Genomic DNA, 26,596 nt, shown 5'->3' with positions numbered 1-26,596 from the left:
CAAGCCCTTTTTAGGCCCCAGTCACACCGCCCGAACTTTGCTGGAGCGTTCCTTGAACGGTAGGGAGGGGGGGCCGAATTTCGACAACGCTCATCACCGCGCACAAAATGGGAAAAAAAATCGAAAACATGGGCATTGGCTTAGCGGTGCACCGCTGAAGCCGGCGTTGCTTTAGCGGTAGCGAGCGGTAGCAAGCGTTGGTTTAGCGGTGACGCGAGCGTTGGTATAGCGGCATTCTGCGCATGCGGGCTTTGGCTCGGTGGGGGTATAAAGTTGGTTTAGCGGCATACCACTTGTGACTACGGAGCTGAACGGATCATTTTGATACAAGTTCTGATAGATTTTTGATAGAAGCTCCACCATCAGCTTGTCATACAGTCCATGTTCAGGCCTTCTCAGTATCCACTGTCTGACCCACACAACTCTGTCTCTCCTTCTTCTCTCTCTTCTCCTTCTGTCAACAGCTTGTTGCAATCTGAGGAGGTTCTGATTCTGCTGCTGGACTAGTGCACCAATCATAGCAAGTCTCTCAGCATCCATGGTGATACAGTTTTACTGTAACTTTGAGCAAATTCGATATAGATGAGGTCTGAACTCAACGGCAGCTCGATTCCAAATGAGCTCCTGGTCCATTTCTCCCCGTATTTATAGCCAAATTCTGGTCCCGCTCCGACACCTCTATATCAACGCCAAACCAAAGTTCATCGCCGCCATGGATAGCTGCTTCAACGCCCGACACCGTTCCAGCAACCCCGTGTCCACTCGTAAAACGCTTACAACCGCTCCACCGAAGTTTGTGCAACGTTTAATCGCCGCCCGGGCAACGCTGGTGAAGCAGCGGTGGTCCAGCGTTCAAGATTTCTGCGTTGACCTAGCGGACCCAAGCGTCCACGAACTTGCATCTAGCGGTGCCAAACTTTGACTGGGCGTTGGTGGAGCGGGGGTGAACTTTGCCAGAGCGGAAAATTGCCCCCTCCTCACCGCTCGCAATATTTTGTGCAGCTCAAAACTTTCGGAGCGTTAGGAGGGCCCCTCGAGAAACATCAGCGGTGGCCAAGTGTATACAGCGTTGCTTTAACAGGGGCCAACTTTTGTTAAACGGTGGTGAACGGTTACGAGCGGTGATGAATTTTTTTCACCGCTCCAGGAACGCTCCAGCAAAGTTCAGGCGGTGTGACCGGGGCCTTATGAAGGCACAGAGAAGTTACCAGCTGTAGTCACTCATGATCACTAATAGGAAGTTAAGAGACCTCAGCCTTGGCAAGATAAGAGACATTTTGGAAGTTTCAGCACCTCTGAATTAATAATCCAAGTGAGCGTATGTAAAATTTTCACCCTGTATGTATAATTTTGACCCTGTGTTGATTTCATAAAACCCAAAAATTTAAAACTTGTGCACTAAATTCTAGTGGTTTTTTTTATATGAAAGCTGTATGCTGTACAATCATTCTGCCACAGAAAAAGAGCAGTTCAAAGAAATGACTGAAAGCCCAAATATTGCCATGACATTCATATCCAAGATGACATTCACGTCACTGTATTTAAACTTCTGACCACAACTGTAGACGTCATAAAATAGAAATCTAACAAAGTTTGTATTAAAATTAAGGGGCCAAAGACTTATACACAGTACTGTATGTCACTCATTAGAATTACACCACCTCTTCATCTCAGGATCTCCACTCACAGCTTGAGAGCTGCTTTTGTGAATGAATATTCATGAGGAGCGTGCTATCTGATTGGCTGGCAGAAGGGGGGTGTGTGGTTATCAGTGTCTTATTATCATTTAAAGGAACAGGCCTCAAATGAGCAGTTTTGAAAAGGGCTGTTTAGACAGGGTGAGAAGGAGCTGTGGTGTTTTATCCTTGTAGTATTTTGACCCAAACAAGTCACAAAGGTTTAATAAAAGGTCTCAGGGATCTGTGTCAACTTGTGGAAAAGGGGTTTAATATGTCAGCATTAACATTAGTCTAACTGCACAAGCTTGATTTGCAACATCCTGACTGGGATGATTGTAAGGAATAATAATTTAAAATAGATGAAGTAACACACAGGCAGTATAAACCATCTGTTGTTAGAAGGATGTGACATTTTAACTTGAATGTAATCTTGTTAAAGATTTCAAAGAGCATGCAAGTTAAAATGAGCAAGTTTATGGTATCAGACATTTCAGCACAAACTTCTAATCAGTATCTGTAAATAGCAGAATGCTCCCAAAGCACGTGTCATGATACTAACTCGACTTTCATGCAATTATTCCAGGCCAATATTTCAGAAAAAAAAATTATCTAACAACTAGAGTCTGTTTCTGTCCATATCTCTCTTCCTGTTCCTCTCCACCCTGTACTACTTTCCCAGACCCTGTACTGACAACAGCTGTGGGTTATTTACACGGCCAGGGGGAGGGTCGAAAGCAGCACAGATGGTTCATAAGGGAATAATTCAGGGTGGAGGAGGAAACTGAAGAAAAAGAAAACCACAAAAAGAAGTTCACATACAGCTCATCAGACCGAACCACACACTAGAAGAAGGTGGTGATCATAGAGTATCACAACTTGAACAGGCAGCTGTGCCTTTCCTTGCTTAGACAGGAACAGTCACTTCCTAATGTCCTGAGCTGTCTAAGGAAGCATTTCCTGTTCAGGAGGAGGAGGAGATTGTGGATGCAGTCACACAACTTGTTGCAAGACAGTTCAGAGAAAGTTGGTAAGTTGGACACTTATTTGCTATTTTTAAGTTTAAAAAAAACACATTCTAGTCTTTCTAATCAGAACTTCAGTCACTGATGTCAAAAAGCAATTTTGTTTTTTACTTTTTCTCTAAACTGCTCCACTGCTGACATCCGTGTTGACGTGTTTTTGTTTTTTCCCCCTCCTCCAAGTGTGATGATAAAATGCAAATTTGAAAAGGAACTGAAAGTTCAGAAAGAGTTTTGTGGTTGAATTTTGGTTTGCCAAAAGTGTGCCATGGGAGAACTGGATGCACAACTGCTTGCACTTGTCATGCTTTATAGTGTGGCTGGACATCTACACACTGTAGTGTTGGTGTTGACATGTCTACAGATGTTTAGGCAGAGCATGACCTTAAAGCTGTTTGAGAAGAAACACGATTAATAGAAATAGTTTTAAATAATGTATGCTTTCAACCTAAATGTATAGAAATCCTATTGGGGTGGGGGGTGATCTGGAACAGTTTTTCGTACCATTTTTATACTGAAACAATAAAATGAATGAAGGTTGTCCAGGGCTTGAAAGAAATTGTTCTAGACTATCCAGCCAGGCTGACTGACAATTGTCATAATGCATGTCTATCGTATTATCACTGTAGAACTATTTCCTGGTTCATTGCTGATATTCTTAGGTAGTCCTAGCCCCCCCCCCATGTGTTGAACCAGCCTAACAACCCAACAGACCGGACCGCCTTGTTTTTCAGTAGATTAGAAGCACTGAGAGCAACTTTGTGACTTAAAACAACATAGCTTACATTTTTATGTATTTGTATCAAATATTTGTAATGTGTTTTCAGGATTGGCAAACAAAATGTCTCAAGGTATTCCTGCATGGAATATCTCCCACTTGTTGCAGTCGTCTCTCAAGTAATGGATATTTTTAAAAGGAACTAGAAGGACACTTGGGAGAGTAGAGTACATGCCTCTGCCAAGCCACATATCCAAATCTCAAGCACTAGAACCTAGGCTAATACTAAAGATGTCCACCAAATTTCATTCAAATCTGTTCACTGTGTTTTGAGTTACGTTGGGAACAGACAAAACAATCCTGGATCTACGTACATATGGTATCTGGATTTGCCTCAAAATCTTATCAATTGTTCCTTGACCCATGGCCCACCTTTCCACCAAATTTCATCCAAATCCATTCACTACTTTTGACTTGTGTTAGGAACAAACAAATTGAGGCAAAAACAAAATGTCCAACAAAGCTGGCAGTGGTAATAAGCAATAGCAGCGAAATATTAACAGAAGACTACAGTGGTGCATGGCAATGATGTTGTAATTGATGCCTTCTTGACTCCATGATATTAATCAGCAATCTATAAAGGTGTATGAATTCCTAAAATGCACTTGGAGGACTCAAAGGAAGAGGAGATGGGAGGCTTCTAGAGCACAGCTGTTTCCTACAGGGAAGATTTTATTGTAACATGGGGTGCATAAATGCTTCACCTCTCGCAATATCCCATCCATCCATTATCTGTAACCACTTATCCTGTGCAGGGTCACAGGCAAGCTGGAACCTATCCTAGCTGACTATGGGCAAGAGGCAGGGTACACCCTGGACAAGTGGCCAGGTCATCGCAGGGTTGACACAGAGACAAGCAATCATTCACATTCATACCTACGGTCAATTTAAAGCCACCAGTTAGCCTAACCTGCATGTCTTTGGGGGAAATCGGAGCACCCAGAGGAAACCCACGCAGACACGGGGAGAACATGCAAACTCCGCACAGAAAGGCCCCTGTCTGCCACTAAGCTCGAACCCAAAACCACTTTGCTGTGAAGCGACAGTGCTAACCACTACACCACCATGCCACCCCTCCAACAATAAAATACCACAAATAAAACATTAATAATGCTTGTTACATAAACAATGAGTACAAATAAAATTCTTGAATGGAAGTCAATTAAAATATGCTGTGCTTTTATAATCCTTTTAAGTCGTGTGATGAGTAGAATCATGTTTAGTCAAAAACCTCAAGATTTAACCATGTCACTTTTAAACACATGCAATAATGTTTATAGGCCTAATTACTCCTCTCTATTGTCATATCTGATATACAATACTAGTCAATAGTTTGGACACACCCAAGTCAATGATTATTTTTAAGTCCCTTCATATCTTTAAATTAATGATGGATGTCGTTTCTCTTTACTTAGTTGAGTAGTTGACCTAATATGAGTTACTACAGTTGTGGAATAGGGCTATTTTATTATCTACTGTTTTGATCTTAGATGCATTAAGAAGGTGAGAAATTAATCCACTAACTCTTGACGAGGCATACCTGTTAATTGAAAAGCGTTCCAGGTGACTACCTCATGAAGCTGGTTAAGGTAATGCCAATCGTGTGCAAAGTATCAAGGTAAATGCTGGATACTTTGAAGAATCTAAAACATGAAACATTTTGGGTCTTTTTTGTTTACCACAATTCCATACATGTTCCATTTATTTCATAGTTTTGATGTCTTCAGTATTGTTCTACAATGTAGAAAAATACAGAAAAACTTTTGACTGGTACTGTATACCAATGTGAATTCACTAGAGTAGTTCTAAGGTGACACTTCAGTGAGCAAGGATGTCCCATTACTTCTGCCAAGTTTGCTGGAGGCGGTTATGTTTTCGCTTCCATTTGTGTTTGTTCCCAAAATAACTCAAAAGTAGTGAACGGATTTGGATGGCATTTGTTGCATGGCTTTAGTATTATCCAAGGGTCAAGTGATTTGATATTGATAATGCTGTATGTGGCTTGGTGGAGGCTTGGTGATGCACTCTACCGAGTGCCCTTCTAGTTTGGTAAATATTTTTGTTCTTGATTACTCCAACCTTCTCCTGACTTTCCTTTCCTTGCATTCTTTCCTCGCTTCCTTAGAGGGAGGAGCTTAAACTCAAGGACAGAAAGTGAGGAAAGGAAATGCAGAGGCACAATACAAAACAGAAATCTGAAGTCCACTATTTCTCCAAGAGAAAAATACATCAGTATGACCACAAGAGGAGACAGACTCTACAGGTCTATTGAGATCAGTGAAATGAAGATTCTCATCCTGTGACATGGGACTTTACAGTGCAGTTGCCAATGAACCGACTCACTTGTCTTCACTGATGATTAGTATGGTGTGGCAGCAGACAGATTGACATGTTTAATCTCCTCAGAGCCAACCAATATGCTTGAAAACCTTGTGGATGGCATGTCACACTGAGTCATCTTACTCCAGAACTTAACATCTGTATGTCTGTGAAGGTTCTCAGTTATTCGGGTCATAGTAAACCATAGGTGCTAAAGAAGGCAACACCACCACTGAAACACAAATTGGGGGGTTATTAGAACCTTACATCCCAGGGCTCAGAACATTCCTACAACAGTGGGGGTGGGGGGAGAGAAGGAGCAAAAACGCATCGAGGAACCATTTGAGGAGTGCAGGTATCCCAACAGACAGGGAAGAAAATGGCAACAAACACAAGAACACGGTCATTCTGTACAATCCTGGACCATCTGAAAAACTCAGGAGGATCTTCTACAAACGCAACATCCCTGTACACTTCAGACCCAGTAACACTGAGGCAGAAATTGGTCCACCCTAAGGACAGAATACCCAGACACAAACAGGACAATGTAGTGTACACAATTCAATGCAGTGAGGAATGCACAGACCTGTACATTGGGGGAAATGAAACAACCATTTCACAGGTGCATGGCTCAATACAGGAGAGCCAGTTCCTCAGGCCAGGACTCTGCAGTCTATCTTCATCTCAATAACAAAAGGACACTCATTTCAGGACTGCAATGTACACATTTAGCCAGATAAGACTGGTGGTTTGAAAGAGGAGTAAAAGAAGCCATCTTTTGTCAACCTGAAACGACCATCGCTGAACAGAGGAGGTGGTCTGAGACACCACTTATCAGCCACCTACAATGCAGTTCTTGGCAAACTTCCCAGAAAACCGAATACACATCCACACCAAGACTCGGCTGATTTCAGTGACTTGCATGATGGCAGAGAGAGCCAACAACCCACAGATCACCCTAACGACCCTTTAGGCTGCTAAAACCATTCACACCCAGCCCCTAGGGACCCTAACACCTACAAGATGACAGAGGGTCAACAACCCATGTGACCTCTGACTCTCTTTAGGGCTTCTTTTGGTCCATTAGAGCAGGGGTTCCCAAACCTTTCCATGCCAAGGCCCCCCAAACAGCATTAGCTTCTGGCCGGGGACCCCCTTTGCAAACCCACAGACAATGCTACAAAATATGTAAAGAAACATCAACTTTTTAGAATGTTTTCTCTTACTTTTATTCAATAGTCGATAACTGTTACATTTGTTTAGCATAAGAATACTAACTAACGTTTTCAACACAAATATTTTCGCACTGAACAATAAACTGTATAACCTCCTGTAGTACCTGATTCAACTCATTATCCATCCTTTTTGCGACCAGTGCCTCGCGATGGAGCATGCAGTGTGTGGCCATTACATGCGGGGCCTTCTGCTTAATGAGAGCGGTCACTCCACTGATCTTCCTGGTCATTGCCGCGGCTCCGTCCGAACACACCCCCACACAACGGGTCCAGTCCAATCCGTTAGACTCGATGTAATCGTCCAAAACTTGAAAAATGTCTTTCCCAGTAGTTCTTCTTTCAAGTGGTTTACAAAATAGTATTTCCTCCACAAATCTTTCCTGTGAAATAAATCTGATGTACACAAGCAGTTGGGCCTCATTGGATAAATCTGTGCTCTCATCCAGCTGAAGTGTGAAGTATTTGCTGGCTCTCACCTGCTCCAACAGCTGAGCAGATACGTCTTGAGCCATGTCACCAATCCGTCGGCTCACGGTGTTATCAGAGAGTGGGACAGCATCGTGGTTTTTTTTGTTTGTTTGTTTGTTTTTTTGGCAGCATCCTCACCAAGCAATTCTCGGACAATGTCTTTGGTGGCTGGTAAAATCAAATCTTCTCCAATTGAGTGAGGTTTTTTAGCACAAGCAATGTGGTACGAGGCTAAAAATGATGCCTTCAGGGCCCACTCGGGGACAGTAGCTTGCTAGATGAATGCAGCAGATTGCCTGACCAAATGCTCTTCTTTGCGTCTGAAGAAATCTACTGTTTTTTCGGCATCTGTCAGATGTTTTTGTACCAAGTGACGCTGAAGTTTCGAAGGTTTTAAGCACTCGTTTGACAGGGTCTCCAGACAGAGGACACATTTTGGGCAATCATGGCCATTTTTCTGTATGGCTGTAAAGCCATCCTTAATGTATGCTGCCTCGTATTTTAGTTGGCCAGGACTTCTTAGGTTTTTTTTCGCAGCAGTGCCCTCCACAGCAGGGCTGTTGGTTTGTTCCTTCGGTCTCTTCTTCAAAAACCTGTCCATTTTGCGCTAGCAATACGCTAGCTTGAGGAGCAAAGCAGCTTGATAAATGGTGCAAACCGCAATGTCACAGGCAATCGGAGAGATGAGCATGGCAAACAACGTTTCGATATGATGTCTCTCATCTCATTATCTCCAGCCGCTCCATCCTTCTACAGGGTCGCAGGCAAGCTGGAGCCCATCCCAGCTGACTATGGGCGAAAGGCGGGGTACACCCTGGACAAGTCACCAGGTCATCACAGGGCTGACACATAGACACAGACAACCATTCACATTCACACCTACGGTCAATTTAGAGTCACCAGTTAACCTAACCTGCATGTCTTTGGACTGTGGGGGAAACCGGAGCACCCGGAGGAAACCCACGCGGACACGGGGAGAACATGCAAACTCCACACAGAAAGGCCCTCGCTGGCCACGGGGCTCGAACCCGGACCTTCTTGCTGTGAGGCGACAGCGCTAACCACTACACCACCGTGCCGCCCTCGATATGATGCATTATTATTAATAATTATATTTTATAATGATTAAAAAACTAATTACAATATTTAATAATTATTTTTAAAAAGTATTTTTTTTTCCGCAATTTTTTTTTTTTTATCGTCCCTCCAACTTTCTGAGGTCCCCCTGGTGGCCCCCCAGGGGGCCACGGCCCCCACTTTGAAAACCACTGCACTAGAGGATTAATACCTGGAACTCCCTACTAGTCAGACAGAACTGAAGCCTTTTGGATGAGAGGTGACATGTCTTCAAGGATTTCAAGCAAGTCTAGTTGCCTTCTGTAGCACCTATGGTTTACTATCTGTATCTGAGGAAACTCCATCGCCACAGAATGATTCAGTTCCTGCTTCTCAGTGGACAGTGCCATTGTAGGGCAGCATCTTAAACTTTCATGATACAAAAGAGGATTGGTTTTTCATCATTGTACATCTGACATTGAAATCAGTCTCATCTTAGCTGGTCTGTTGGGACAGGCATGACTTCACATGCTGGCTTCAAAACCTTTCAATTGGGGAAATATATGTAGACATTTAGCTACTAGTCAAACAGTCACCAAAAGACACTTTACCATCTATACGCAACATTTTTTTTTTCTGGCATGCAGGAGCAAGTGTTTTAAATTGGTTCTATCACTGATTCACAGATTCAATTTCACCTCTGTCACAGCAAACAGGAAAACTTATGGAGGGGATACAGCTTACATCCTGTGGCATAGCAGGAAAGGACTGATTGTGTGTGGGAATGTCTTGTATATTGGTGTGGACCAACTAACTTCTCACCTAATTAAATATAGGACATGATATAGTTTTGGTCATGTCCAAATGTTTGGCTGAGTCTCATCAGAAAAGTACAGCCAAAAAAAAAGCCAAAGAACTAGCAGTAGCATAATCTTTCTGTTCACATCCACTGGATATGAGCAATTGCATGCTCTGACTGGCTACTCTACTACTAGGCTCTCCGCTCATATACCGTGAGTAGAGAAAAACAAAATGGCGGAACGTGTTGCTGAACCAACAAAGGATGAAGTAAAAACTTGACTCAAACAAAACCCCAAAAATTAAGAAAAAAACAAAATGGAATAAAAGTATTTGATGGTAAGAACTTTTTTTCAAGAATTATTATAGAATTTCACAAATTGCTACGGTCATTTCATCGGTTTGTTTACATTCCAAGCGGAAATTTTGTTGGACGTTTTGTATAAAGTTTTAATTTATCAAATTTTCAAAAAATAAAAATGCTCAGTTTCTCAGTTCCATGAATGTGGATAGAATAAAACTGTTATTCCATGCAGTCTCGTCATACATGGCTTAATGGCACCTTGTCGGCTATTAAGCCATGTATGACAAGATTGAATGGAATAACTGTTAAACGCAGCCAATTAATGTCAATGGTCCTTATAAAGATAGTAAAGCACCCTCAGTTTTGTCTTCTTTATTAGCCAAATGTTAAAACCCAAGTCCTTATCGATGAAGCACTGATTTATCTACATATCTTTTTAATACAAATGTGAATGCAGTAAATATTCTTTATCATTTAAAAAAATTAAGTCTCTTTCTTGACCAGTTTTCAGTCCCAAGTACAGTACTTGAGAGCTGAGCAAATAATGTCTTTCTACCTGAGAGATGGAACGTATTGGAACTTTAATACAAAAAAAAAAAAACAAAAGAAGAGGCCAGAACTATCTCGAGGCATCCTTTGCTGCAATTACTCACCAGTCAATTTCACAGTTCACTTGTAAATGTCTAGGTACTGACGTGTTTTGTGGTGGAGCAAATGCTCTGATGGTGTACAAGTCAAATGGGTAACAGGTTGGACAACCTTGAAGCCTTTTGACTGACAGCAAATAGCAGCAGTGGAGTGAGTGTGATAACGTGTTACGTCAGTCTCTCGATTCCATTTCCTCCTATTCTAGTATTTATTAACCATCAGAACAATCTCCAAGGTCGACCAAAACAAAGTCCTGAGAGAGCAGGTTAATTTCGTTTTTACTCTGTGCTCATGGAGTGACTAGTACTGCATTAAGAGCTCCATGTGGAAATTTACACTACACCACAAAAAAAAGGGAGAGCACGAGGGGGGGGGGGGAATCTCATCTCATTATCTCTAGCCTCTTTATCCTTCTACAGGGTCGCAGGCAAGCTGGAGCCTATCCCAGCTGACTACGGGCGAAAGGCGGGGTACACCCTGGACAAGTCGCCAGGTCATCACAGGGCTGACACATAGACACAGACAACCATTCACACCTACGGTCAATTTGGAGTCACCAGTTAACCTAACCTGCATGTCTTTGGACTGTGGGGGAAACCGGAGCACCCGGAGGAAACCCACGCGGACACGGGGAGAACATGCAAACTCCACACAGAAAGGCCCTCGCCGGCCACGGGGCTCGAACCCAGGACCTTCTTGCTGTGAGGCGACGGCGCTAACCACTACACCACCGTGCCGCCCGGGGGGGAAATCCCAACATAAAAACAGAATAACAAACTAATTCTTGCATTTGTGGCATCCCCTGGGCGGAAGCTATTTTGTAAACGGTACCTTACAAAAAGAGTGTTTTTTTTAATTTCCCAGGTTTGACTGGAAATTGAGTTATAAGTTAAAATTAGGAATTAAGAACCTTGTTAATTGGAAGTGGCTTCAAATTCAGAATCTTTTCATAGTGAAGCAGATGGTGGGTAAAAGCAGCTTTAGGGAAGAATTGATTAAGCTAAATATAACCGTTCAGCCATCTATGGCTGGCCAAGTTCGATATGGTTCATAGTTAGATTGTAGAGAGAGGAAGAAAATGAGTATACATACAATGGGTAACACTTTTTATGGCTGTGCAAAATAACAGATGCACGGTTCAGATGCCGTGACTTAATCGCTTGTTAATCTTGGAACAGAAAAAGTCTAACACAAGCCTTCAGCCATTTCCTCCCTCTGTCTCCATTGTGACTTGAGATCCAAGTGAAGCAATCCCTCCCTCCTCCCTCCACATTCTCTCTCAACAGTCACCATATCATCTCTAATCACCCACTCCCTCTCTCTTTCTCAGCTGTTCCCTTCAGTCTCTCTCGTGGACATTTCCTCACATGTGTCTGAGGCCCGACTCAATGAGAATGGCATCTAACGCAACTGAATCCATAAAGGCAGAGCTCGAAAATGTGGGTGAGTATGGAGTTTTGTGGATTTAATACATTCAGGACCTGCGCAGACTGAACACTGTGCATGTGAGTGCTCTCTCTCTCTCTCTCTCTCTCTCTCTCTCTCTCTCATGAATATGTGACATTTGAAAGACCTGACTGCATTTCAGGTTCTGCTATTAATAGTATACATTTCTGAAATGCCTAGCCTCAATTATTTTTAAGAAGTAGAAAGGAACTGCACAGCATTCAACCCCATTATTGATATAGAAGTTCGACTCCTCCATCCAGCATTCCCCTTTCTCAGGCCTGCCATGAAAGGAAACAATATTTCATCAATACTGTGTGTCAATCACAATTCCACAATATTTCCAATGCATGCAGAAAAACTGTCCATGTACACTGACACCACAACACAGTCAGACCTTTAATAAAGAGATGTGAGTGAGATGTGAAGAACCAGTAGGAGTGTGGTGAGCTTGAGGCTCTATTACCTGCTGAGAATACCTGTAGTAGTTATACCTGTGGTATATCCAAACACCCCAACCTGTTTAAAAGCATTTACAACCCCGATTCCAAAAAAGTTGGGACAAAGTACAACCCCGATTCTTTAAACAGTTTAAACATTTGATATGTCATCTATGTTCTATTCTGAATAAAATATGGAATTTTGAAACTTCCACATCATTGCATTCCGTTTTTATTTACAATTTGTACTTTGTCCCAACTTTTTTGGAATCGGGGTTGTAGTTGTATTGTCATTATTTTGTATAATATACAAATATTAAAAAAAAAAGTAGCCAGCATTTCCCTTGACACTTTTTGCACACTTAGCATTATCTTAACCAGTTTCATGAGGTAATCACTTGAAATGCTTTTCAATTAACAGGTGCCTCATCAAAACTTAGTGGATTAATTTCTCGCCTTCTTAATGCATCGGAGATCAAATGGTAAATAATAAAAATCTAAATAATAAAATGGCCCTATTCCACAACTGTAGTAATCCATATTCTGTCAAGAACCGCTCAACTAAGTAAAGAGAAACGACCTCTATCATTACTTTAAGACATGAAGTGTATTTTAATTAATAAAAATAAAGCAAAAACATTGAATTAGAAGGTGTGTCTATGGGGGAAGCCATGGCATAAAAGTCGCCGCTTTGATTCCCTGGACCACCAGGAATGGCTGAAGTGCCCTTGAGCAAGGCACCTAACCCCTAACTGCTCCCCAGGCTGCTCTGGGTATTGTTGTACATCGCTCTGAATAAGAGCGTCTGCTAAATGCCTGTAATGTAATGTCAAGTTTTTGTCAACTGACCTACTGGTATCCAGTCTCGCATTCAGACCTGCACCTTGACAGCCTTTTGCATTTCACAGGCAGCCGTGCATTGGAAGAAATGAAGCTGACTTGCAATCTCAGTGTCTATTTCTTGCCCCATACCACAAATTGAGCTTTTCTGCTATTTTTTGAGGAACTACTGGTAGTTTGATTTTATTCATTATTATGCCACTCTGTACTGTTAAGACTTAGGACAAATCACATGCCTTATTGACTTGATAAAGGAGACAACATTTTTATTTTAAAAAAATACATTTATAAAAATAAAAATCAGGATATAATGTGTAAGAAAAGAAAAATACAGAATAGTACAAAGGGAGAGGTGGCTGTTATGATCATATCTGCATTTAAAAGGTTTAATTGAACTGTATTTCTCCTGTAGGCTTATTTCAGTCAAAGAACAGTGTATAAATTTATGATCCCAATACAACCTTCATTGAGTTCTATAGCAGACTGTATGATAATGTTCTCTCTCTCAGATAACCTGTGATTAAATTGCAGTGTTCTGCATTACATAATCAGTTAGCATGATGCAGAAAACAAGTCTGCTGTGTTCACAGTGTCACACATGCTGATAAAACATAAGCGAAGCTACAGTATTACAATACCCTGGAACAGAGGTAGAGAGTAACGAAGTACATTTACTTGAGTACTGTACCGACGTACACTTTTTTTTTTTTTGGACTATCTGTACTTTTTTTTTTTTTTTTGGAAACTTATGACTAACATCACTACGTTTCTGAAAAATATCGTACTTTTCACTCCACTACATTTCTATCAAGGTCCTTGTTACTATGAAGCAGCTTTGAAAGTAGAGGTTTTCTTTTCGTTTCTAAAACTTTTTTTTTTTTTTGCAGGTGACACTGAGACAGCCTATCAGTAATCACTAGGGTCATGTCCATAGACTGTATAAAATCAAGTTCAGTGATTTTCTCTGCAGCACTATTTAACACTGTTGATAACAGAAGGAGGTGGTTCTTCTGGGGAATGCACACACACCCATGTTTCAGTTTTCTGAAAGGATTAAAGATTCATTTCATTTCAAATGTTTGCTTTGTTTGCCAAAGACGAATCTCATCACGGCCTACAAAAACTCGCTGTCCAACCTGCAGAAGCATATTGAGGGCTGTAAACCTTTTATTCCAAGAGAAAGCTTGTAATGAAGTTGTCTGTGCTTTTAGAGCTAGCGATTACATTGCAATAGTTATGCAGTCTGGTTAGTCAAATGACTTTCTATGGATTTTCCTGACAGTTGCCGTAGCCTTGTCCACGGCTAACGTTTACACATGGTTAACTTGGACACTGTTAGTTGGCAGGTAAAAACGGAGTTGCGTTAACTTGTCTGAAGTCCTTTCAGAAATGCATTTTAGCATAATCTTGCCAAATAAACAAAATTGTAGAAATTTCTCTTTTCTAGTAGCGTTAGCTACCCAATATGATTTTCAAGTTTGAAGAGTTTGCTAGCATGTCAGGTGGAGCTTCACTGACTAGCCAGCTTAACGTTAAACCACCATGATGGCACAGCATGTGTTCATTTTGTGAATTCACATTTTCTGTCTTTGGTAACAGCGTTAGGTTTTGTAAGCGCTGTGGCAATAATACAATGATGCATTGACATGTACTTTTAATACTTAAGTATTTTTAAAAGCAAGTACTGCGGTACTTTTTAATTTAAGTTAAAATTTGACTGTACAACTTTCACTTGTATCGGATGTAACATTGACCAGTGGGATCTGTACTTTGACTTAAGTAATGAAGTTGGGTACTTTGTCAACCTCTGGCCTGGAATAGCACATCACTGGAAGGACTCCAGTGCTTGCTGGGTGTGGTCACCCCCAGTGAACCCCAGCTGCATGCTGAAGCACTACAGTACACGTTTATATCATTACATCACAACTTACATTACAGGCATTTAGCAGACTCTCTTATCCAGAGCGACGTACACCAGGATCCTGACCCACCACAGCAGTGGGCAGCCCAGGGAACAGTAGGGGGTTGGGTACCTTGCTCAAGCCATTCCTACTGGTCCAGGTAATCAAACCAGTGACCCTTTGGTCCCAAAACTGCTTCTCCAACCATTAGGCCATGGCTTCCCCAAGCTTGATGTGATGTCCATCTGTTATCTGTAACTACTTATCCTGTGCAGGGTTACGGGCAAGCTGGAGCCTATCCTAGCTGACTATGGGTGAGAGGCGGGGTACACCCTGGGCAAGTCACCAGATCATCACAGGGCTGACACATGGAGACAAACAACCATGCACACCTACAGTCAATTTAGAGCCACCAATTAGCCTAACCTGCACGTCTTTGGACTGTGGGAGAAATCGTAAGCACGATGCAGAAAACAAGTTTGCATAAATGGAAAAGTTTGAGATTGTAAGGATCTTTCTTTGTCTATTTGCTATACTGTATATTCATCCTCCAACTGATGGCTTTTAGAGGAGTGTTGGAGCAGCGCTCACATGCTGAGATTTTAATTAAAGATAACTCTGGCAGTGTCAGAAATTTTGTTGTTGCGTGTTACGGTAAAATCATACACTGTGAAGCTGGGTTTGAATGCTTGTAATGTTTTCAACATTCAGAATGATCTGCTGATGCTTTGGGCTGAGGTTCGAGCAAAGAAGTCAAGAAACTCGCAGCACTGAAGCTTCATTTATGGTATATGGCATAGACTTTTTTTTTATCCTCCTTCAAACGTCATGCTATTCCCTCAAGCTATGGGTGACTCCAAACAGGAAATGAACACATGGATACACAGCGACAAGTCTCTTTGCTTCAGAGCAGTGGGGGAGCCTAGAGACGTGAAAGTGAGCGACACTTGAAAGCTGCATGCTAGAAAAGCCGTGGAGATGCGTTTTATTTATAAGTCTGTCTAATCCAGTGGGCATGTCTGCTTTTTCAAACTTCTACATTTTTTAAGTCCCATTTATTTTTGCTACAGGAAGTAGATAAAACCAACTTCTCCAGCCTCTAGAAATGCAAAATTTGTTTTGCTTGAGCATATAGGAAACACGGGCTTGGCACTTCTCAGACTTGTATGCCCTTTCTGGTCATCAAAGCTGTGATATTCCTCCCAGAGGGGTTTTTTTTTTAAAAACAGTGTGTGGTCTTACTCGTCTCACACTGTGCTACCAACCTGAAAAGGCATCAAGGTGGTTTCAGGGTTGCGGACACAGTCCTGTGTTGAGAAACTAGTAGCAGACACCAATTTCCAGAGGAGCTTGAGGTGGTCACCTGCTGCTTGTTTGGATAGTGATGTTTAAATGTGCATAAAAAGTTACACCACCCCTGGCTGCCTTGGTCCCTGAAGAGGATGGGAAAGAGTTGATCTCTGTGCTAATTGATGACTTCCTGCTGTGACATTTCAAGTGTTGATTGGATAGAAGTGAGAAAAACACACGCGCAGCATGGCCTCTGACTGGCACACTGCTGTAGGACAGTGGGTTTTTTTTGAAGGCAAACTGGGTGCGGACCATGAAAGCAATTGCTTTACCAATCACGTAGGGCACTGTTATTTCAAGCCTGGTTGACTGCATCACTTAAAAACTGTGTCTATATTCCTAATTTTTGATGCAGTTTATTTTTTTCTCCAATGGCGCCACAGTCTAGTAGTTTCAAATGTATCACCAAAAATGAGCAAAACAATGAAAATCTGTAACTTACATTACTCTTATTGCTAATATAATTTATGAGAATACAGCCCATAAAAGGGTCTTGTAAATAAATAACTTGTACTGCCTGCTTCTTTTTGGCCAAACATGCCTAACCCAATTTCTTACCACAGATCAAAATGATGAATGTGAAAATAGGATCCGATCATTAATCTTGGTGCAGTGTGACAGACTCCAGGAGGTTTTAAAAGACAAATAATTAGTCACATACATTACATTACCATTACTATAATCAGTTGCCACATGAAAGTTTCCTGACTAATTTGTTTTCTGCGAGACTACTTCCGATAAAAGAAGCTGAATGTGTGAGAGGTATAATATATACAGCATGTCATTATTTGAGCTGTGATTTAACATCAGTGCAGGCATCAAAATCTAGCAGGGACAAGACATCGTGCAATTAAAATACAAACTTAAGACTGTATCTAGGTCAAAGTATGATCAAAAGGTGAAAAAAAAAAAATCAAATGGGAAAAGGCTTATTAAGGCAACAAGTGGCAAAGACTTGCCCCAAACAGTGCAATAAATATAGAAGTCCTAATGAGGGCAAAACCTACGGGTGGAGTAGGAATGCAAAATATGTTGCCTCTTGAGACTAGAGGCCTGTGTGACATGCAGAGAAAAAGATCCTTAACATGCATTTTAAAAATACCCCCCCCCCCCCCCTTCATCAACCCTTATAAATAGGTACTGTATTAGTCTGTCAACTTTTGACTTAAAGGTAGACTACCTTTCATATTTGAAGTACAGGTCATAAAAATAATTTTCCTGACACCCAATTATTTTTGTTTAGTGGACCAAAAGCTACTGAATTCAAATCACAGACCTTTTTTTTAAATAAATGGAGCAATTAATGAATTTTGGGCCATGTGGCCCTAAATATCTCATCTCCTTATCTCTAGCTGCTTTATCCTTCTGCAGGCAAGCTGGAGCCTATCCCAGCTGACTATGGGTGAAAGGCAGGGTACACCCTGGACAAGTTGCCAGGTCATCACAGGGCTGATACATAGACAACCATTCACACTCACATTCACACCTACAGTCAATTTAGAGTCACCAGTTAACCTAACCTGCATGTCTTTGGACTGTGGGGGAAACCGGAGCACCCAGAGGAAACCCATGGGGAGAACATGCAAACTCCGCACAGAAAGGCCCTCGCTGGCCACGGGGCTTGAACCCAGGACCTTCTTGCTGTGAGGCGACAGCGCTAACCACTACACCACCGTGCTGCCCCGGCCCTATATATACATACACCCTTATGTATATAAGAAAAAAAAAATACACACGTGTGTGTGTGTGTGTGTGTGTGTTTTTTTTTTTTTTTTCCCTCCCTGCTTCACCATGACTCAATTCAAGATGCATCACGTGGTGGACTTCCCCATTCACGCAAGGCATTGTGGGATACAAATTTGAAACAGGAGAGAAAAATTGAGGATGTGAGTGTGCGAATGAAATGTGAAAGACCGACTACAGTAATGGAAAGCAAGAAGAAAAAACGTTATGTTGCAAGGGAAAGGAAATGCAGGGCCAAACTAATAAATATCGGCGGTCAGCGAGCACTTCGGTGTGATCAGCTGTTCGTTTAGTGACAGAATGATGGAACTGTCGGTGCACAGTTAAAGGTAAACCTGTAGATGGCAGTAATGCAACACTGGATGCCAGCTGCCATAAAACCTAAAAGAAGGTAAACCTGTACATTCGTACACGGACTTCCTCTGTCTGCTTGACTGCGCAACGCGAGCAATTTCATGCACGTTATTTGCTCAGGAATCCCCTCAAATTAAATAACTTCCCAGCTACAGAATGGCCTGGGGTTTTTTGTTTGTTTTAAGATATTCCAGAAATAAACATCACAATGATCAAATTTCAGAGGGAGCTACATTTCACCGATTTTATTAAATCAAAAGGCCGTCTAACTTTAATTATTCATCACTGATGTCTGGATCTGATCTGGATCTTCATATAGAATTTGTCGAAGCAAGTATGAGCACTAATTGTATGCATGCAATTCTTTTAATCAAGTCACCCCATTTAGGATCAAAGCCTCCAAAGAAAGCAATATCATTTACTTTAGAACTAGACTGGAGGATATTTAAATGGTATTTACTGCAAGAAAGGCAAGGATTTCTTTCCAATAGAAATCAAAGGGCATGCAACCAAAGAGCAAAATTAAAAAAAAAAAAAATTGACCGCTACAAACTACAACTAGAATAACCCACATTTGTAAGACATGGCAAACAAGTGAGGGTCAAAAAGTAGGAAATTTTACACAAGGACTTGGCAACTAAGGTGTTAAGAAATTAAGGTTTAAGCTGAATGACATGATGATGCTTCACAAAACTATTATTAAAAACACAGCAGGAAGTAAGTTAGAAGGGCACTAGGTAGAGTGCATACCTCTACCAAGCCACATAACATCAAAATCTCATCACTTGAACTGAGGATAATATTAAAGCTGTGCACCAAATTTCATCCAAATCTGTTCACTACTCTTTGAGTTACATTGGGAACAGAGAAAACAATCCTGGATCCACACACATCTGGATTTGCGTCAAAATCTAAATCAATTGTTCCTTGGCCCACGGTTCACATTTCCTCCAAATCTGTTCACTACTTTTGAGTTACATTGGGAACAGGCAATCAGACAAATGGAAGCAAGCACATAACCTCCTCCAACAAGGTTTGCAGAGGTAATCAACTATAAGGGCACTCAGTAGAGCACATACCCCACCAAGTCACATTTACATCAAAATCTAATCAATTGTTCCTTGGCCCATGGCCCACCTTTCCACCAAATTTCATCCAAATCTGTTCACTACTTTTTGAGTTACATTAGGAACAGGCAAAAATATCCTGGATCCAGATACATATTCAAATTTGCATTAAAATCTAATCAATTGTTTCTTGGCCCATAGCTCAACTTTCCATCAAAAACCAACCATTCACTACTTTGAGTTATATTGGGAACAGACAAAAAAAAAAAATAATAAATCCTGGATCTGAATACACATCTGGATCGTGGGTCTATATATACAGATCTTGATTTGCATCAAAATCTAATCAATTGTTCCTTGACTTATGGCTCACCTTTTCCTCCAAATTTCATCCAAATCCCTTCACTACTTTTTGAGTTACATTGGGAACAGACAAGCAAACAAACAAATGGAAGCAAAAACATAACCCTCCTCCAACAAAGTTTGCAGAGGTAATAAACAAGAAGGGCACTCAGTAGAGTGCATACCCCACCAAGCCACATATCTGGATTTGCATCAGAATCTAATCAATTGTTCCTTGGCCCATGGCTTACCTTTTCCTCCAAATTTCATCAAAATCCCTTCACTACTGTACTTTTTGAGATGTGCTGAGAAGAAACAAAGGTGAAAACATAACCACCTCCAATAAAGTGGGCGAAGGTAATAAACAAACTAATCAATACAAACCACAGAACAGGTGAAAACAGTCAGGTCACACACCAATGTCAGGACAGGGGTGGAGACAGAGCACAGAGACAAAAGTACATGGAAATATAAACAAAAGCATATGGCGTGAACCCAGATCAAAACAGAGCATGTTGCACAGGGAGGGAGGGAATCCGTGTCACATCTGCACTTCTGTTGGCATTCGTACATGTATGTAAACACTCGAGGGTAGTGTTTATACTCCAAAATCTCAGAAATGCTATGCTGTTAATATTACATGACCTTTTATCACTTGTGATCTGAAGCAGTATGCGCACTGCACAAGCAATCCCAAAGATGCTCACACACTGCACAGTCTTTTTCACTTAGAGTGAGCCTGGGTGAAGCATGGGATCTGATCCCCAAATCCTGCTTTCTCACAAAAAATAAATGCCAGAGCTGTCTGTCATGTCATTCTGCACAATTTTTTTTTTTGTAACGGAAACTAGGAAAGAGAAGTAAGGAGAAAAAATGTGGAGGAAGCATTGATTGGGAGAATGGAAACAATGAGAACTGTCTGTTCTGCCAAGAGAACTGGAGGTGGGGGGGGGGGGAGATCATTATTTTAATATTGTTCGCCACCAGGAATTTAATTTATTTTTTTTATATGACCGGTTGGGTTCAACAAGTCAAATAATTTGGATGTAGTTGGAAAGACATCAACAGATGACTGACGATAAGCTGGATTCAGGGATCTGCTGCACGTGACTGCAAATGAATTTGATTTCCTCTCAGACACTCGTTGGCTGTTTTCCATTGCTGTTCTTGCTACTTGTAAAAGAGCTACTTGTACTACAAGATTTATTACCCAGAATATCATACATGCTTGAAAAGATCACTTCATGTCGTGCCAAACAACACCCTTAACCATGATCAAATCGGTGTGAAGCACAACCTCTCATGGCTTATTACTTTTATTATTTCTTCTTCTGTATGACTTGGTATTTAATTAATTTAGCTTTAAGATAAGAATACCTTTTATTATCCCACAATGAGCATTTCCTGTTTGCAGCAGCACAATGGATAGCAGCAGAAGATGACATATAAAGCCACAAGTGTGTGTACGTGTGTGTGAGTGAGTGTGTGTGTATATGTGTGTGTGTGTGTGTGTGTGTGTATATATATATATATATATATGGGGCGGCATGGTGGTGTAGTGGTTAGCGCTGTCGCCTCACAGCAAGAAGGTCCGGGTTCGAGCCCCGTGGCCGGCGAGGGCCTTTCTGTGTGGAGTTTGCATGTTCTCCCCGTGTCCGCGTGGGTTTCCTCCGGGTGCTCTGGTTTCCCCCACAGTCCAAAGACATGCAGGTTAGGTTAACTGGTGACTCTAAATTGACCGTAGGTGTGAATGGTTGTCTGTGTCAGCCCTGTGATGACCTGGCGACTTGTCCAGGGTGTACCCCGCCTCTCGCCTGTAGTCAGCTGGGATAGGCTCCAGCTTGCCTGTGACCCTGTAGAACAGGATAAAGCGGCTAGAGATGATATATAATTATTTTATATATTTTTTTTTTTAATTTATTTTATATATATATATATATATATATATATATATATATATATATATATATATATAATTTTTTTTTTATATACACAAAATACATTTTTTTAATGATGATTCTGTTCATTAAATGATGTAACTACAACTGAGAGATTGGGACTTGTTATTTCCTACGGATAAAACCATCCAGTCAGTTGTATTCAGTTAGAATCTGGGTAATAAGTGGACATCTAATGGATTGTAAGAAGTGAGACAGGACCATTTAGCCTTTGCTTAAAGACAGGGAATTATGCTTAATGGACACAGAAATCAGAAGTGGCACAATTTTCATAGAAAAAGGCATTAAATTATCTGTACCTTCATAATTCTTTGCAGTGCTAAAAACTGAGGCGATGAAGGCATTTAAAATGAAGGGCACATGACAATATGTGGACTGAAATGATTTTGTCTCACTGCAGTAAATTGGAATTAATAGGACCAGCACTGCTTATGACTGGATCTAAACTGTACTGTTAAGTGAAAAATAAAATAAAGTGATTACTGTACCATATGTACACATATTAATACTCTATGGATCATTTTATTGTCATTCATAAATCATGGTTTGTTTGGAGTTTTCTTTCTTTTTTTTTTTTCCCCCAGGCTGCTGAGCTACTATGTTATTTTCACCTGAATAAAGAGCAACAGAGGTAGTGGAAGGTGAGGTGAGAGGAAAAGGAAGTGCAAAAGTGAGAGAGAAGATGGCAAGGACAGGAAAATCGATGTAAATAAATGGAGGAGTCAGGGAGCTTGAGTGGGGGGGAAAAACAATGTGAGGAGCAGAACTGCATTTTTTTTTTCCCTCTGTCTACTTCCTGGAGGAGGATGAAAGTGTGTGGTGTGTGTGTGTGTGTTTCTTTCACACTGCATGCCTTGTAAGACTAGCCCAGCAGGGCAAATTATGTTGATTTATCTTGGGTTGTTAATATGCTCATTTCCAAGTCCTCTAATAGAGACAGAACATGAAAAAGCTCTTATGTAAGTATGTACCTGCTGTTCGTGAATGCAGGTGCCGTGTGACGGTGTAATTTGCTTGTCTTTGCACAAATCCACAAATGTGAAAACTATATTAAATGTTCACATACATAAGCATGTGTGAAGAGGATGTGCCAGAGAAAAGATGTACAGTGTCTTGCAAAAGTATTCATCCCCCTTGGTGTTTGTCCTGTTTTGATGCATTACAAGTTGGAATTAAAATGGATTTTTGGGGGGTTAGCACCATTTTGATTTACACAACATGCCTACAACTTTAAAGGTGCAAATTGTTGTTTTATTGTGACACAAACAATTAAGACTGGGGGGATCCCAGAAATCTGGAGTGTGCATAGGTATCCCCCCCCCCCCAAAAAAAAAAAGTCAATACTTTGTAGAGCCACCTTTTGCTGCAATTACAGCTGCAAGTCTCTTGGGGTATGTCTCTATTAGCTTAGCACATCTAGCCACCAGGATTTTTGCCCATTCCTCAAGGCAAAACTGCTCCAACTCCAAGTTAGATGGGTTGCGTTGGTGTACAGCAATCTTCAAGTTATGCCACAGATTCTCAATTGGATTGAGGTCTGGGCTTTGACTAGGCCATTCCAAGACATTTAAATGTTTCCCTTTAAACCACTCCAGTGTAGCTTTAGCAGTATGTTTAGGGTCATTGTCCTGCTGGAATGTGAACCTTCATCCCAGTTTCAAACCTCTGGCTGACTCAAACAGGTTTTCCTTCAAAATTGGCCTGTATTTAGTGCCATCCATCTTTCCTTCAATCCTGACCAGCTTTCCTGTCCCTGCAGATGAAAAACATCCCCACAGCATGCTGCTGCCACCACCATGCTTCACTGTAGGAATGGTGTTCTCAGGGTGTTGGTTTTGTGGCCACACATTCTGTTGGGCAAACTCCAAATGTGTTTTCTTCAGCAATGACTTTTTTTTTCTGTCCACTCTTCCATAAAGCCCTGCTCTGTGGAGTATATGGCTTAAAGTCGTCATATGGACAGATACTCCCATCTCCACTGTGGGTCTTTTCAGCTCCTTCAGTGTTATCTTTGGTGTCTTTGTGGCATATCTGATTAATGCCCTCCTTGCCCGGTCTGTGAGTTTTGGTGGGCGGCCTTCTCTTGACAGGTTTGTAGTGGTGCCATATATTCTTTCCATAAAATATAATTTTTTTTTTTTTTTTTAACCCAACCCTGATCTATACTTCACAACTTTGTCTCAGACCTGTTTGGAGTGCTCCTTGGTTTTCATGTTGGTTGCAGAGTCAGGGTCCTTCCAGAACAGGTCACTTTATAGACTTCATGTGACACTTTGATCGCACACAGTGGATCTTAATCAACTAGTTATGTGACTCTTATGAAGTGAAATTAGTTGGACCAGCTTTTATTTAGGGGTTTCATATGAAAGGGGCTGAATACCTATGCACACTCCAGATTTCTGTTTTTTCATCTTTATTGTTTGTGTCACAGTAAAACAACAATTTTCACCTTTTAAAGTGGTAGGCATGATGTGTAAATCAAATTGTGCTAACCCCCCAAAAAATCAATTTTAACTCCAGCTTGTAATGCGACAAAACTGGACAAACACCAAGGGGGATGAATACTTTTGCAAGATACTGTATATCAACCTGTGTGTGAGTGGGAGGAGGGGGTGAGGGGGTCAATTAGACAGAAAAGCATACGAGTTTACAGCTTTTTGGGTTTGTTTGTTTTTTAAATTTCATATTTGATGTTGATTGATTATAAATAATCTCTTTTCATCTCATGATAATGCTAGCATGGCTAATAAGGCATATTGTTTGCCTGTTGCTGCATTCCTCATAGACCAAACAGTCTGAGAATGATTTATTTTAACATTGTCAGCAAGATGGCGTAGATAATGAAGCGGTTGTACTTTGCACCGGTTGGCTAATTGCATTTCTAAACCAAATCAATCATGTTTCATCTCTCAGCCCACCCACGATGCTAATTGGTTCATTCTCACCGGCTGAGAGGATGCTGCGTTTGTTTTCATGAGCAGGCAAACCCTGCTTTATACTGTGTGTGTGTGTGTGTGTGTGTGTGTGTGTGTGTGTGTGTATAAACCAATTAGAAAGACGTCCTGTGGGTTTTTTGTGACCGAATTCCTCTCAAACTCTGCAGGTAAAAGACTGATAACAATAAGCTACTTCAGCACTAATGTTGTAAGAAATGTGTAAACTGATGTCATTTATTTCATTATTTTTATATAAAACTACAAGAGAAGGCAAAAAAACATTCACAGTAGGCTATAATTAAAGTACGGTAAATCCATGTGAACAAATCTGATCACTAGAAATGTACTTGGTGGCGTGCATACCTCTGGCAAGCCACATATCAAAATTAAATCACTTGAACCTCGGATAATATGAAAGCTGTCCACCAAATTTCATCCAAATCTGTTCACTACTTTTTGAGTTGTGTTGGGAACATTTAAAAAAAAAAATCCTGGATCCACATACATATCCAGATTTGCATCAAAATCTAATCAATTGCTCCTTGGTCCATGGCCCACCTTTCCACCAAATTTCATCCAAATCCATTCAGTACTTTGAGTTACATTGAGACCAAACAAATGGAGGTGAAAACATAACATCCTCCAAAAAAGTTTGCAGAAGTAAATATAAATACTATATGCAGTAGTGTCAGTGTAAAGCTATACAGAGTACTGATTGAACAGAATTGGAAAATCTGAGCAATTATTAATTTCATGGAAGTATCAAAGTCAGGCGCTGTTCTAGGAAAATAATCAATGACTTTCTCTTACGACCCCAAAATGAAGACATTTTTATCCATTTGTATTTACAATTTAACTTGATTGTAAAATTGCAAAGTGGTGTTCCTCAAAGCAGAGAAACTTCAAAGCCTGAAGACATGTAGAAACATGCTGGCACTGGAGACTCCCTTCCAAAAATATCAAAAAGAAGCTTAAAGATGATGGCACGGTGGTGTAGTGGTTAGTGCTGTCGCCTCACAGCAAGAAGGTCCGGGTTCGAGCCCCGTGGCCGGCAAGGGCCTTTCTGTGAGGAGTTTGCATGTTCTCCCCGTGTCTGTGTGGGTTTCCTCTGGGTGCTCTGGTTTCCCCCACAGTCCAAAGACATGCAGGTTAGGTTAACTGGTGACCTCTAAATTGACCGTAGGTGTGAATGTGAGTGTGAATGGTTGTCTGTGTCAGCCCTGTGATGACCTGGCGACTTGTCCAGGGTGTACCCCGCCTTTCGCCCGTAGTCAGCTGGGATAGGCTCCAGCTTGCCTGCGACCCTGTAGAACAGGATAAAGCGGCTAGAGATAATGAGATGAGAAGCTTAAAGATAATGCGCTTCACAGATTAAAAAAAAAAAAACTCATTTACTGTCTGGCAAGCATCTGCCATACAAGTTCTTGTGTTCGAAACAATACCCTGTGATTTACCTTGCAGCTGGAATTACTGTCAGAGCTGCTGTTCAAGAAAACGAAGAAACATCTTCTGACCAACCAAAGAACTGTGAATACAACAGTTCCATGCCATTGAGCCCTTGTTTGAAGAGGAGTTAGAGGTGATTTTGAATGATGGTACACTTTGAGCTCAAATACACTGAGGGGCAGCACAGTGGTGTAGTGGTTAGCACTGTCACCTCACAGCAGGAAGGTGCTGGGTTCGAGCCCAGCGGCCGACAGGGGCCTTTCTGTGTGGAGTTTGCATGTTCTCCGTGTGTCTGCGTGGGTTTCCTCTGGGTGCTCTGATTTCCCCCAAAGACATTCAGGTTAGGCTAATTGGTGGCTCTAAATTGACCTTGGGTATGAATGTGAGTGTGAATCATTTGTTTGTCTATGTGTGTCAGCCCTGCAATGAGCTGGCAACTTATCCATGTTGTACTCTGCCTCGCCCATAA

The 26,596-nt window shown here is 41.3% G+C and overlaps 1 protein-coding gene across 1 annotated transcript in view; it reads left to right on the top strand.

The window, feature by feature from the left end:
* The first annotated feature begins 2,399 nt into the window (after positions 1 to 2,399).
* The window catches only part of gypc (glycophorin C (Gerbich blood group)), a 74,025-nt gene continuing 49,828 nt past the window's right edge, over positions 2,400 to 26,596 (top strand). Inside the window, exons 1-2 of the mRNA XM_060929197.1 lie at positions 2,400 to 2,706; positions 11,635 to 11,747. Of these exons, the coding sequence (XP_060785180.1) occupies positions 11,672 to 11,747 (76 nt within the window). The 5' untranslated portion in view covers positions 2,400 to 2,706; positions 11,635 to 11,671. The remainder of the gene's footprint in view (positions 2,707 to 11,634; positions 11,748 to 26,596) is intronic.

This window comes from Neoarius graeffei, chromosome 9 (genome assembly GCF_027579695.1).
Source record: "Neoarius graeffei isolate fNeoGra1 chromosome 9, fNeoGra1.pri, whole genome shotgun sequence".
Taxonomy (NCBI): Eukaryota; Metazoa; Chordata; class Actinopteri; order Siluriformes; family Ariidae; genus Neoarius; species Neoarius graeffei.
Note: the sequence above shows the minus strand (reverse complement) of the source record. Positions and strands in the feature narration are given on the sequence as shown.